Genomic DNA, 15,206 nt, shown 5'->3' on the forward strand with positions numbered 1-15,206 from the left:
ATCCTAAGGAACTTCCTGAGGAAAAGCAGCAACGAGGGTCATGTGTTGTTGTCCAGCACCTGCAGGTGTGACATCTCTTCACCGTCCCGACTGCCTGACGCACGTCCGGCTGGAAGCCACCTCCCTCAGGATCCCCGGTCCCCACAGCTCTGCACCCACCGTGGGGGGTGGGGAGCGGATCCCCAGGATGACGGCAGTGGAGCAGGGTTCCCGTATGCCCAGGCCAGATGGAGCAGGGCAGAAAGATGTAGAAGAGGCTGGTCAGGAAAACAAAATTTAACTACTGATCTTCACATAAATATCTTGAGATGCAACTGAGACAATGGGCCAAGAATTGAGGGCTAAGTAGTGATGACAACAGAGAAAAAAACAAGAAGTCCACTATCAAGTCCAGGGAAGACAAGGGCTGTGCAGGAAGTGTGATCAGGAAGTGTACTCCCACTGGATGCGAAGAACATCTGCATGGTCACAACCACAAAAATGCCCAACACCAACTTACCCAAAGCTGCAGAGGATGTCAGTGGGAGGCAAGTAAGAGAAGACAACGCCTGGCATTTAACAGTCAAGAAGCAGCACTACTAAGAGACACAGAGTTTTACACCAAAATAATCAGCTAAAAAGGGTTTATTTCAGGAGAGGTGGAAATGGGGGAGGGGAAAGAAGAGGAGGAAAGGACGAGGAGTAGTCAACATTCTTAACAAACCTTGGAGAAATATTAGGTTTTTAAACTCTGTGTGTACTACTAGAATTGGTACTAAAAAAGATTTTTAAATAATACTTAGGATGTTGGAACTGATCTGATGCAATCCAGTGCCTATGCACGATTATACCTTTCCCCTAGAGAGATGAACTGTTCAATATAAACTCTTAATGGTACAGAATAACCGCCAAGGCTGTGAGGACGCCTCTCGCATGGTCTCCAGGCCACAGGATACACCGGCCCAGAGAAGTCGTGCCTGGCAGTACTGACTGAGCTGCTGCAGAACCCAAGAGAAATACGATCCTAGAGACCTAAAGGCAAGAGCAAAAAGCTGGCAGAAAAGGCCAACAGACAGAAAATGACACCCTACCCTCAAACCCTCACAGAACAAACGGGTCCTGGGTGCCGGGCCTGCCCAGCTCCTGCGTGTGCCGGGAGCTCAGCACACGGCTGCTGCAAGGACAGATGAACTCGCTTTTAATGGAACGAACACCAGCACCTCTGAGCGTGGACAGGGTCCAGATGACGCTATGTGGTGGGTCACTGTCCACTGCAGGTCCAACATCAACTGACAGTAAACATCTCGCTAGACTTTATGTTGTTAGTGGGAGCAATGTTTGGGAACATATTTCACTGTCTGACTCCATGCAAGTTTGGTTGGAGCCAAAGCGGAACCTAGCTGCACCTCATGACTTTCAAATCGGAGTTATCAGAGCTACTACAGCTCTTGAGAGTTGGAAGAGCCGAGTTCAAAGGCAAGACTAATGAACTGCTGATGGATTTAACAATTCTTTCAAGTATTTTTTACAATTATAATGAAGGATTCTGTCTTTAGTTCCGGGATGGTTTTTAAAGTCTTCATTTTAATTAGATAACATTATTAAACAACAGATCATACGAACTGTGTTTAATAGCAGCCTCGGGTTTTAGAAGACTCTAAACACTTCTGAGCAGAAACTGAACTCTGACAACAGGGCCTGATCTGGGCCCACAGGCACCAAAAAGCGAACTGGGGCACATTTTACAAACAGCGCTTCCTCGCAGAATTCAGCCAGGCGGCAGCTACAGAGACGGCTCCAGCATCCAGCGGCTGGAGAGAAACAGCTGTTTGTGAAGGTAAGAATTCCTAAGTTCTTCCTCACACTCGCAGGAGAAACAGTACACAGCCCGGTGCTGCTTACAGGATGATCCGATTCATATTTTGACAAAAAAATTTTAAAAGCACAGGCAGTCATGATTTTCCCCACTGATCACTCTGCATGTTTCCGATCACTTACTTGTTAAAAACTACATAGAGAACAGAGGAAGAATAAACAAGCCAACAAAAACCTGAGCGCTCAACGCAGCTGCCCAAAATTGCAAGGATCAGGCCATTCACCCAGATTCAGGTCCCGCAGGCTCCTGAGAAGGAAGCGACCTTCTCAACTCCTAGCGCTAACCATGCTTGGTGCCTGCCCGCCTGGCTCAGCAGATGAGAAGAGCGCTGGGGAGGAAGTCTTCATGCAGCTGCAAAATCAGAAAAGCCCCCGCCCCCCATCTTGACAATACCGGCTAAAGAAAGCACCCAATTTTCTGACTGATCTTTGTCTATTTTCACACAGTTAAATGTTAAGCATGCACACGCCCAATATGCCAATTCTAAGTAAAAATTGGTTACTTCTGCAATTATAAATAAATCTAGCTAGTGCAAAAAAACAATTAACAATAAAAAGACTAATTATAGCCCAGCTGGCATGGCTCAGTGGTTGAGCGTCAACCTATGAACCAGGAAGTCATGGTTTGATTGCTGGCCAAGGCATATGCCCAGGTTGCAGACTTGATCCCCAGTGTGGGGTGTACAGGAGGCAGCCAATCAATGATCTCTCTCATCACTGATGTTTCTCTCTCTCTCCCTTCTCCCTTCCTCTCTGAAATCAATAAAAAAAAATATATTTTTAAAAAATTAGAATTCATCCACAAGATCCTATCTAATAATAGACAAACAGGGTAATGACTGTACCTTCGCTACGCCTCCCATTGGCTAATCAGCGTGATATGCAAATTAACCGCCAACAAAGATGGCGGTTAATTTGCATACGATGCGAAGCGGTGGAGTGAAGATTGACAACGGCTCCGGCCGAATCAGCAAGGGCTTTGAAGGTGGCTCCGGCCAGAGCAGCCAGGGCTTTGAAGGCGGCTCCAGCCGGAGCGAAGGCCTGGGTCCCGGGTGCTGGAGGAAAACCGGTGCCAGCAGCCAGGGGAAGGGAAGGCCTATTGCACGAATCTTTTCGTGCAACAGGCCTCTAGTAGAATATAAAGCTCTCAAAAATATTTACAAAGTAATTTTAATAAAATGGGAAGCTATTTGTGTTATTTTATGAAACCAGGATAAATATTTTATATATACAAGAGTGTCTTGCTAGTATAGTTTATAATTTTAAGAGAAGTAAGACAGGAAAGAAATTCATTAAAATATTAATGCTGCTTCCCTCCAGGGGGAGTTATATGGGTGACTCCCTTATATTCTTTTCTATTTTACAAATGTCCCAACTAAGTACATACTATCTTATAAGTCGGGGGAAAAAAACTAAGTGTATTTTTAAAGTAAAAAATAAAAATAAAAAAACGTTGTTACTATCAAGAAAATGTAGGAGCAATTTATCAATATCGTCTCTGCCTTATGAAAGCTTACCTTAACTTTCTTTTTCCATGTAGATTTTTGCTTCTCCTCCTCCTCCTCGATTAATTTAAGTGCCAGCTCTTTGTTAACTTTTGGCAATTTCTAGTAGAGGAAAAGACAAGCTGTGTTCAAATACCTACATTTCAGCTTTGAAGGTTCAAGCAACACTGAACTAAAGCACTCGCCCTCCCAGCCTCTCCTTGCCATGTGCCTCACTCTTCACTCTCAGACACACACTGAACAAGCACCTGGGAGAGGGAAGAAGCGTCTTCTGCCCTGAAGGTGTGTGTGTGCGTTTAAGCAGAACTGACTGTACATGTGGGGGATGCCTTCACCGAAAGGGGCAGCCAGGGGCCTGGGGGCAGGAGGGGCGGCTTGCTGGTCCCCGTCTGCTTGTTGCTGGGGTGGCATCGCATGGAGACACTTTCCATGGCAGCACCAGGTGGTTGGGGGCAGGGGATCCCAGGAGCATCCTCGTCCTCCCTGAGGCCCTGAGCCCCAGCGGCCACCCTCCTCAGAGGTCCACTGCCCAGCCCTGAGCCTGAGCTCCATGGGAACTCTTCCTGCAGCCACGGCCTCTCTTCTCAATCCCAGTGTTCCTGTCTTTTCAGTTCTCCACTGCCTGGTTAACTTCGTTACATCAAGTTCTCTCTGCTAACATTACTAGAGTGGTCTGGCTGCTGTCGGGACCCTGACGGGGTCTAATGCCTACTTCCCGTGATCCACACAGCTAGCCTGAGCGCAGCCTACTGTCGGAAGAAGTGGAGATGAGCAAAGGCCCCGCCCTCCAGAATCCGAGTGGCCACTGGAAAGCTCCGTCGATTTTCTTAGGGCGACAACACCAGGCCCCCTGGCATTATTTCCCACGATACCACTGCTGCAGAGTCCATAATGATAAAACCCTCATGATAAATGAAATATAATACCAAAAAAAATCAGCAAAAGATGGAAAAACTCAGAAATGGATGACGGGCTTCTTTGGAACAGTAACATGAAAATTAAGTATTTTTCTCTGGCAAATTCAATGGTGAGTACAATACTTACCTTTAATTGGACCCTCTGTGCCCGTGTTTCTTCTATCTTCTGTCGGATCTTATCTTTCCTATATTCTTCATAAGCGAATGGATTTACCATTAATTTCACCTTTTCAAAGTAAAAAAATTAAAGAATTGTATTTAGCAACATGTTTCATATTCACCATAACTATTATGTCAGAGAACAGACAGATTTCTGATAAATCATAAGTATGTTTTATGAAAATATAAATCAGTAGAGAAGAAATGTCTATAGATTGCTCATTAGTCACCTAAAATAACTGCACTTCTGTATTTACCTTGTGATAGAGTCTTATGTCCATGAAAAATCCATGCATATATGCCCGGAGAAAAGGTGATCCAATGAGATGCGTGAGCCCTGGGGGAAGTTAACAGAAGAGGGCAGGTCCTTAGGGAAGCTCTTACAATAGTAATTCACATTCACGTCGTATGTTCAGACACTGCTGAGAACTTCTCAGGCACTGTCCGCCTCAGTCACCAAGCACCCGAAGGGAGGTACCATTACTATTGCCCCTGTATGGATGATGAAGCCAAGGCACATGAGGTTAAGTACACTGGCCACGTCACAGGAGAGGTGGGATGTGGGCCCATGTCAGTCTGTCTCCAACCTCATGACAGTGGCCACAGTGCTCCCCGCCCAGCACTTCCTGCAGACATAGTATTCCACGGAGCACATTTTGGAAAATGCCATGTTATAGGATCTGGTAAAGGCCATAGCTGGGAAAACTCAGCACTTGTAAGTATTTAATGTGACTAATCTTAAGAAAAAAGGCAAGTTAGTTAGAAAGCCTTACTTCTACTTTTAATATAAATTATTGAAAAGGTTTTATATATGATGGTAAAATCTGTTGAAAAATGATAACCAATGGCTTATTTAATATTAAACTATATTAATAATGTACATGAAATTATTTCTAGTAGAACTTATTTTGCTGAATATCTATTTGTACAGTTTTAAAAATGGACAGTACAATGACATTTTAACAAAATATATCTCAACCTTTTTAACTACCTTCCTCACCCAAAATAAACTCAGTAAAGAAACTGAAAAAGCAGCCAAAAGTACTAAACATGAGAGTCAGGAGACTTCTATTGTCCGAGTTACGAATGTGGGTGGGTATGACATAAGCCCACGGTGGAAATTATACTGGAGAGACGCCTGCAGGAAGCTCCTACTTCACCCCATTTCACTCACAAGTCTCTTTTAAAAAGGCTGAATACAACTCTTTTCTTTTTAAACATTACAATTTAAAGAGCTATCAGTTAATTATTTTCTTGTAAATCTGCATGAGGCATTAGAAAAAAAAACACCAACGAAACAATGGAACAAAAAACAAGAGAGAAATCCACTTTCCTACTTGATGCAATGACTGTGCAATCTAAAGTTGGACTTTCAATATAAAATATATATTTTTTTACATATAAAAATTTTTAAATGTACCTAAACTCCAACTATCAGTTTTTTTCCTTTTAATTTTGACTCCCCGGAAGTTTGGGGGGAAATGTCTCCTTTCTCCCTTTATCCTCTTGCCCCGGGGTTTCTAAGGTGTCAGCGGGACGGCTCCTCCCTCTGGAGTTATCTGCGCGGTTCCTATCTGATCAGCAGGTGAGCTAACAGGCCGGCTGGGAGGGCCCCGCGGCGTCTGGGTGGGTCGCCTCCGCAGCAGCAGCTCACATCCCGCGGGAAGCACGGCTGCTCCCGTTCTCCGTGGAGGCTGAAGAGATGGCCGTAATAAGACGTCCTTACAGAAGGACAAAGCGTAAAGCGCTATTCTGATGGCACTTGGTAGAAAAGATTCTGCCTAGGTTAACTGTGCTATGAGATATCGGATAAAAATGAAGTTTAAGAGACTCTATTAATCTGTTTATTGCAGGGTTTTAACATTCAACTGCAGCTGTACATCTGCTTGTTCCGAAGTCAGCTATAATCAGTTTATCCTAATTTCTTTTCTTACCTAAATTCTCCAGGTCTTTCTTGGTGACGAACTTGTAGTCATCGTACACCGTGCTTTCCGGATTCTCTTCCAATTCCTCCGTCAAGTTGTCTAAGAAGGAACACCACCTGGGAGCGGGACCCAGCACCTGCCGGCGACAGAAAGGTCAGCAAATGAACCTGCTCAGTCACCTGCGGGTCAGCGCTTTCACAACAGTTTCCTCAAACATAACTTCCCAACCCTTGTTCCGCCAGAAGGACTGAAAACAGCTGCAACACGCACAGTCAGCAAGGACACCAGGGGAGGGACTGGAAGTAGAAGGATCCAGGCTTGTAAAGGGGAAATCTCACTTAGGTTGGGATACGAAGATATTCATGAATATTCTCACATCAGAACTATGGAAATATAATAACTCAGGCACTTCCAATAAAAGTCATCCATTCACTTATCACCTCATTCATTCAGAACAATGCTGGAATCTACAAGAGTACTCTGGGTATACCAGACTTTTTAAGTTTGCCACTCACAAAAAACAAGTCTAAAATGAAAATTACCTTTTTTTCCGGGGTTTCAATTAATTACTTGATAATTATATCTGCTCTTATATGGTCCACTTCACTTAATTCATTAAAAATTAAAATTCTGTACGGAAAATTCTTCAGAATGAACCTAAGTGGCAACGCCAGGATCCACGAGTTAGTCCCAGGGAAAGGCTGAGGAACAAAGGACTGAGCAGAATTTACACCCAATTAATGAATGGGCGTGAGTGGCACTTCAGTTTGTGACCCATAAGCTGCTGGTTGCTTTTTACTCTCGGGCTCTGACGCAGACACCTCCCCACGGAGGGAGGCTGCCCCCAGAGGAAACTGGCCCCGTGGGGGCCGTGCTGCTGAAATCCTCTCTGAAATGGGTGCTCAGGAGAGAACACTGGCCTGACACAGTGGAACTTCCACCGCCTGCCTGTCTGTGAATTCTGACAGTAACCAGTTATACAGAGAACACAGAAATCATAACAGAAACGTTCGTTCCAGCATAAGCCGCGTGAGAAGGAAGGTGGGAGGAAGAGTTATAACAGAGAAAAGGCCCCGAATGCCCTCTGCAATAAGAGACATTGGATACAGCCACGTTACTGTTCCTGATTAGAAAGGGTGGCCCGCCCTACAGCTACCGGCGATGGGCTTGTGAACACGAAAAACAACTCTTAGCGAGCACAGGGGTCCCATCGAGAAGTTTCATGTCAGCACAATCTGTACAGTTTTAAAAACAGAAGATTATATACACCAAGTGGTTTGACTCTAATCCTAGAAAACTAACCTTCAAGAAATGTAAAGCATCTTTTAACAATAATTCAATGTATGACACTTTTTAAAGAAATTGCTCAGATTTAAAGTAACTTTAGGACAGTAGTTGTAGTCAAGCCCACATGAAGCATGAGAGCACTGCAACCCGCCACTGCCCGGGGCTCCTGAAGCAGCGTCCAGCCTGGCCGAGCACAGATGCGCGCGCACTGGCACACGAGCAGACACACTTGGTCATTCCAAGCGATGCACTGGGCTTGCAGGGTGCACGGGGAGACGGGGGGCTGCAGGAGACAGGGCCAGCTGGGACATCTGAAAGGACTTCAAGACGAATGAACACATGAGCAAGCTGGGAACCACGGCCCGTCTGAGAGTGCGAGCTTAGGACCCCAGCCACAGGGTGCCGCTGCCGTCAGCCGGAGTCTCCCAGGCGAAGCTCCCCGCACACTGGTGTCCGACCTCAGACAGCAATTCTCCTCTCAGACAGGAAGAAATACACCGCTACCACTTCTCCAGAGTGTGAGACCCAAGACACGGCCTCTTTGGAGAGCAGGAACTTCATCTGTTTTAAATGATGAATTTCCAGTACCTACAACACTGCCTGCCAATAAATATTTCTTAAATCAATCTGTTCATACATAAAACAGGCACTCATGAATTTCATGTGAATAAGGCACTAAGACAATTGTTTCAATTGTCTAGTTGTCCGTATTCGGATAAAAACATTCCAATACCTCACTGTAACACTATTAGGTCCCAGGACACTTTTTGGTGAGGTGAGACCTCTCCTGCCTCCTGTGCAGCAGGCACCGATGACTAAAAACCTCACCATCAAGGGTTTCACCTTCGAACCTTAACTCCGTCATAAACACGGGCTGAACGTCAAAACAGCAGACCACATCTGAACATGCTCTCACGGTCCTTTTCCGTGATGCCCCACACAGGCCTTTTGATCAGCTATCTGGATTCCATGGACCTGCTCTGAGCTGCCTCTCGGGGACAGTCTGGTTATGGTAAACAAGCTCTGCAATCAGTCATGGTCGTTACATTTTATAGGAGGAAATATTTCCATCAAAAACAAAGTGAAATTTAATGGGCTGGTTTTATTAGCCACATTTCCCTCGTTCCTTTTCAGAGGGAAAAACACATCAGAACAACCATAACAAAGCTGGGATTACTGCTTTAAGCGGCATCAAACCTCAGGTTTGTCCACAGAAGAGCTTTTCTCAAGGTCTACCATGAAGGTGCCCAGCAGTGGCCGCGCAGCCAGTGAGGGGGTGAACTCCTGCGCACCGCTCTCTGCTGAACCCAGAATGGCCACAGTGTTAATCAGAGGGTAAAAGTCCCCTGCTGTCTTCATTCATGAATATATTAAACCTTCAACTAATCCTTAACAATACATTAACTTACTTCCTAAATTTCAGGCTTTACAACTTCAAGAAAATGTCTTTTAACCACTGGTATACTATTATTACTACCTCAAAAGTTTCTAGGTTTTCTGTACTGCCATTATATTGCTATATTATATACTCTGGTCAAGATGGATTACTTGTTTATCTACATTTTTATGCACCTTAAGAGTTCTGTTTCAGAAAAAGGACTGTTCTATTTTAAACTTCTATTATCTGTTAATGTCCTTCCACCTTTTATTTATAAAAATTTCCTAAAGTCACGAGTCAGTAAAAGTAGAGAACTGGGAATTGATTCATTGAACTGCTATAAAGGGATATTATGGGTCCCTTAGCAACTTTAATGCTAATCTTGTCAACCAATCTAAACGGAAATACTCGGTCCTCCAAAATAGGAAAGAATCTTTATCACCATGCTGTGGGAAGGCCTCCACTCAAATGTAGCCAAGTATTTGCCTGCTCTAATCCATGAGGCAGAACCAGTGTTAAAGTACCTAAAAATACATGCCACGTGCCCAAGATCATTTGCCTCGATTATTACAATCTGCCTTTAAAATGTTAATTATGTGTTTAATTTAAAAACTCCAAATTCTCATGTATTCTGGTGATGGACAGACATGACTAAGGGTGGGAGGAAAGAGGATGAACATTAACATTCTGAGGGAGCTGGCAGAGAAGGGCACCCTCTTCTCCCACCTCACTTTGAAGAACTGCTGTGCCAAACCCAGAGCCGTGCCAGGAGAAACAGAGACTGGGGCTACTGGATGGCCAGTTTAACAGATCAATGGGGATAAAGTAACAACCACAAAGTAAAGTATTATTAATATTACTGGGGACAAAGGCCCAAACTATACCAATTTAGAGTACATGCCACCATTGTTCAAGTTCCTTATAATGCTATGACAAAATAATTGTATTTTCCTACTTTTTTTAGAAATATATTTTTTATTCATTTCAGAGAGGACAGGAGAGGAGAGAGAGCCAGAAACATCAGTGATCGGCCACCTCCTGCACACCCCCTACTGGGGACCGAGCCCACAACCCAGGCATGTGCCCCCAACCGGGACCGAACCCGGGACTCCTCAGTCCACAGGCCTACGCTCCATCCACTGAGCCAAACCAGCCAGGGCATTATTTTCCTACTGCTAGTATAAAAGAAAATAATTAATAACATAGAACAGCAATTAAATTTGGAATTATCTTGTATTTTAAACTAATAATTAAAAAACTTCAGCAACTAAGAAAATTCTTAATTATTCCAGTAGAACTGCATCAACAGACAGTAACTTTGAACGGAAATGAGCTATGTGTGGGAAGCTTCACCTGATATATAATTTAGGGCATGTAGAGTATGTAATACATCCAAGCACATGCAGCTGAGTTTTGAAAATATTCTTTAAAACTTTGTTCAACATGCATCACAGCACCCAGTGTGAAGGGGGGCCTATATGTGAATGATAATCAGAAAGAGAACGATAATAGTGTCGGAGAGCATAACTCACATGGCTGGAGGACTTAAGCATATTATTTAAGTTCAGACAATAGAAACAGGCCCAGTGTATCTATAAAAGTAGGCAGTGGAATGAAATTCAACAGGACAAGAGTTTCACATACAGCAATATTTGTGTGGAAGGACTAGATGGTTCTTAGTTTTCTTAACTTCATTTACTCAAAAGGTTAAGTGAGCATTTACTAAAAGCAGTGCTAGCTGTCAAACAGAAGTAAAACAAGTTTGGAAAACAATCAAGTACACTGTATTGTGATTGGTGCCACAGAAGAGACACTTTTAAATGGTGCCGAGGCAGGAGATCAAGAGAGGGGACACGCTATCGTAAAAAACTCGTAGAGGCCATGATTTCAAACTCAGCAAAGCCTAACTGCATAGTGAGAAGGTAAGGCCACATGAAATTAACATTTTGTGTTTTAAAAGGCAAGACAGTAAGGATACTGCGCATCACATAACGTCTTCAGCGGGTCTAGGTCAGTGGTCCGCAATCGAACACATCAGTGTCGGTGATTCGGGACAAATAAAGCCGAGGAAAAGCCTCATCAGCACGTGGCGGGTTCGAGTCTTAATGCAGCAGCTCAGGTTCGGCTCTGCCAGCAATGAGTTACAGAAAGTTTTTCAGGGCGTTCTGGATTTCAGAATTGCAGCTCAGAGATGATGAAGGTGTATTATACTGTGAGTATCATTGCCCACTATTATGATTAATGATAATTTTTCTAATTGCATAGCCTGCAACCTCCAGCAGGATTTTGCCAACTGTGAGGACCGACGCTGCAATATGTGAACTCAAAACTGCCCTCCTCTATTAGCTGAGAGGCACCACTAGCACCGGCATGTAGTGTCAGATTCTGACAGCTGGGCTTAATAATAACTGATCACAGGCCCGAGACGGGAGACAGCTGGGGGAGCCGAGGGAGTGGCCACGCTCTGAGGCATGTAATTGCATTTGCCACATAACGAGCTGCCTGATTGCACGCCCAAGTCTCTGTGCATTTTGTGAGTAATTATGAGTCATTTAAAGGTACTCTACTTGTAGTGCTTTGTTCACTCATTCCTAAAAATCAGATTAGCAAGGAGGCAATTTAATTTCAACATTTATTTTAAAAGAAGAAAAATTATTATCTACTATGATTTCAATTTTGATTTAGCGTCTGAAAAGTAATTTAGGGCACTGAAATGAAATCATTAGGATTGCTTATGCCATTGACTTACCATCACCAGTCGATCAATCTGACAGTTCCTCTATGCAGGGCTCTGTGAGCACCAATAAGCCTAGGATGGCGTGCCTGTGCCCAGGTAGGGGAGACAGGATACCCGAAGCAAGCACTTAAATACACAAATGAAGCTGAGTGTAGCAACAACCACAGAGAACTTTCAGTTAATAATGGCATGCTAACTACATATTTTTATCTCCCCTCTGTCCCAAGCCTAGTTAAAATTACAGTAAATGGATATAAAAAAAGTACTAACCTTCAAGGACAAAAAGAACAAGAGAAAATACAGAGGGTAAGGAATTTAAGTGGTAAGTGTTGGGGTTTCAGAGGTAAAGAGAAAGGAGGGTGAGGTCTTTGAGAGCCTGTGTCTGGGAAGATGGCCTGAACAGTGGGGAGCGGGTGGCACAGATGAGCGCCCAGGTCCCACCACCCCTAGGGGACCGGACGGCTGCAGAGGGACGGCAAGCTGCTCCACCCAGTGAGACTGGGCAGAGGTCACTTGAGCTGTGGGGTTGAAATCAGCACAATAAATGGCCATTATCAAAAAAGGTCCTCGGCTCTTTTTTTAACTAAACTAGTGGCCCGGTGCATGAATTCGTGCACATTGAAAGGAAATTGATTAGAAGAAATATTTTAATATCACTATTCTCCCATTCCCTATAATAGAAGTGTCAACCAAGTCCACAATCGACAATGACAGATCGAAACACACATGTGCGATTGGCACCAGCGAGAGCTTTATATGTATCGCGCATGCACAAGTCAACTTAGCCTTTTATATATAGGGAATAAACAATTACACCTGCTTTCTGATTTAGCTAAACTTTTTCCAGCCCAGTGAAGCACCCCAACTTCTCTTTCAGGTAATTGTCAGCAACATAGCAGTAAATATCAACACGAAGCAGATTATTAATGTAGATCACACAGGGAGAACAAAGGGTAAAATATTTAACTGTAGCAGTGTCTGACTATATTCTGCACAGTGAGAAAACCCGGAGTCATTTTCCAGGTCCACCATTTCTTACTTCTTTTTAGTTGGGTCAAGTCTCTAAACTTTCTAAATCTCCATTTTCCAGCTAATAAAAAGAAAACAGGATTCTACTGAGTCTCCTATCTACCTACTCCAGGACTTCCGTGAGGATCCAATGAGATGAGGCATGGGAAAACGCTTCACAGACATTTGGTTAAAGTGTAAAATGTTTGCACCTGGCTATGAAGCAAGTCACTAGGCTGAAGAGACTCCAAGGAGGCTAGTCACTAGGGAGAGGAAGCTGGGTGTTGCTACATGATGTCATTACCCGGTGCCCACACGACCGTTTTGGGCTGGCTGGGCTGTGGGCCCCATTTTGCGCCATGGGGTCTTGGCAGCGTTGGCTGCAATTTGGTGGGGTGTCACTAAGGGGTGGTGGCCAGGCCCGTGTCCCACTTGGGGGAAGCCGAGTGCTGCATTGTCAGCGCCAGGAACATGGTGCCATTTCTTTGTAAATGGCCAGTGTGCATCCCAGCAGCTCCTGCTTTGAGCATTTGCCCCCTGCTGGTCAGTGTGCATCATAGCGAATGGTCGGACGGTTGGAGGGACACTTCGCATATTAGCCTTTTATATATATAGATTATATATACAGATAGGAAAAACACGTTTCCAAGTCTCCCATTCATTCTTTCCTAAGAGCCTAGCCTTGAACCTCTCTACAATCCCCATTTGATGTTTATGGTCATATTACACTTGAAATCCCCTGCAGTTTCCTGAGCTCACACCCAGAGTTTACAGTGACAATAACTCCAAGCAATGGCAACCTCCTCTACTCGCAGCCCTTTCCTCTCCCAATGTCCCAGCTACACTAAAAGTGCTCAACCTCGACATCTGTGCCCGCACACAGGCACACACACAATCACCCAGGGGCTGAAGGCGCTGGGCCGATTTTCTCGTATGAGAAAGCGTTTGTTTTTTATCACGAACCTGGTAACGAGCACTCTCAAGACCTTGTTTTGTCATTTTATTCCTGCCAAGAGCTACACAGATGGTTCAGCGTGCTATCCTGGCTACCCCATCAGTAGTTTCCTGGTTCTAACCTACTTCCTTGTAGGCAAAGGAATTTACTAAGAATTTTTCAGCATATTCTTGTGCCTTCCAATTCTTAATTCTGAAGTTCATGTAAAAACTAAGGGTAGCCTAATACAGTGTTTAAAAATATCTAGAGGTGGAAACTTGGCAGAAACAACGGAAGAATAAATTGCTTTTAAATTCATGTATACTTTTCCCTCCAGGTTATACACCTCGACAATGCTATTCTAGGAGGATCAAAAGACATTCAGCAGCTACTGTTTATCTACAGGGCACCATGCATGGAACTAGGAAATCCTGAAGGATACATTTTAAATTCAAGCAAAATAAAACTTGCCACAGGTTTCCAAAGACAGCCGAGGCGAGCATTCCTGGCAGAGCGAAAGAGGGCAAAGGAACCCGACAGACTCACAGCGAATACAATGTGACCAACCATGAACTGTTTAAGTAACTCTCTACAACTCTATGTAGAATGCCTGTTTCAGAGTTTTCCATTTATACATCCCACTGGGATGATAAAAAGGATTCTCATATATGATGATATATTATCCTATTAAGACCTATATGTGTGCGTGCAGGGCTGTGGGAGGGAAGTAGTGTGCACACAGCATTAGTCTATTCTTAGAGACGTCTCAGGATGGCTCACAGGATTCAAAGAACTGGGTGGTAAACGCGCATGAAGAGGACACCGGGTAGAGGAACCCTGACACGTCTGCACAATGAACACTGCGCAGCCACACACCACTAGACTCCAAGGCGCAGCACCAACGCCGCCGAGGACGTGAGCGGGCACTCCCCTCCCTGCTGGTGGAGCAGCACTTCGGAAGACAGGCCTTTCTCCAGAGCTAAACACTCGTGTGTGACCCAGCGACTGTGCTCCTGCTATTTACCCAAAGGAGTGGGAAGTTACGTCCACACAAACCCTGCACAGAATGGTGAAGTGCCCAAACCTGAAGCAGTTATTCCATTGGTGAATGAATAACACATGTGGTACATCCAGACAGTGGAATAGTATTCAGCAACAAAAAGAAACGAGCTATCAAGCCACAGAAAGACACGAAGGAAACATAAGATAGGTTACTAAGTGCAAGAAGCCAATCTGAGAAGGCTACATGCTGTTCCAAATATATGACATTCTAGAAAAAGCAAAACTGGAGACGGTAAAGATCAGCGCTCGCCGGGGCTGGGGGAGGAAGGGAAAGAGGAACAGGTAGAGCACAGAGGATTCTAGGGCAGTGAAACTATCCTGTACGATACACTACACATTTGTCCAAGCCCACAGAATGCACAGCACCAAGAGTGAGCGCCCATGACCTTGGGTGATAACGTGTCAATGTAGGTTCACCAAGTGCAACAAATGTACCGCCT

General features: G+C 44.4%; 1 protein-coding gene across 2 annotated transcripts in view; it reads right to left on the reverse strand.

Moving 5' to 3' along the window:
* The window catches only part of NOL10 (nucleolar protein 10), a 54,168-nt gene that overhangs the window by 8,553 nt on the left and 30,409 nt on the right, over window positions 1-15,206 (reverse strand). For both annotated transcript variants that reach the window (XM_006102343.3, XM_023743709.1), the window contains 4 exons: window positions 6,370-6,496; window positions 4,693-4,772; window positions 4,404-4,502; window positions 3,372-3,461 (listed from right to left, as the gene is read on the reverse strand). In XM_006102343.3, coding sequence (XP_006102405.1) covers window positions 3,372-3,461; window positions 4,404-4,502; window positions 4,693-4,772; window positions 6,370-6,496 — 396 coding nt within the window. The remainder of the gene's footprint in view (window positions 1-3,371; window positions 3,462-4,403; window positions 4,503-4,692; window positions 4,773-6,369; window positions 6,497-15,206) is intronic.

Source organism: Myotis lucifugus, unplaced genomic scaffold (assembly GCF_000147115.1).
Source record: "Myotis lucifugus unplaced genomic scaffold, Myoluc2.0 scaffold_409, whole genome shotgun sequence".
Taxonomy (NCBI): domain Eukaryota; kingdom Metazoa; phylum Chordata; class Mammalia; order Chiroptera; family Vespertilionidae; genus Myotis; species Myotis lucifugus.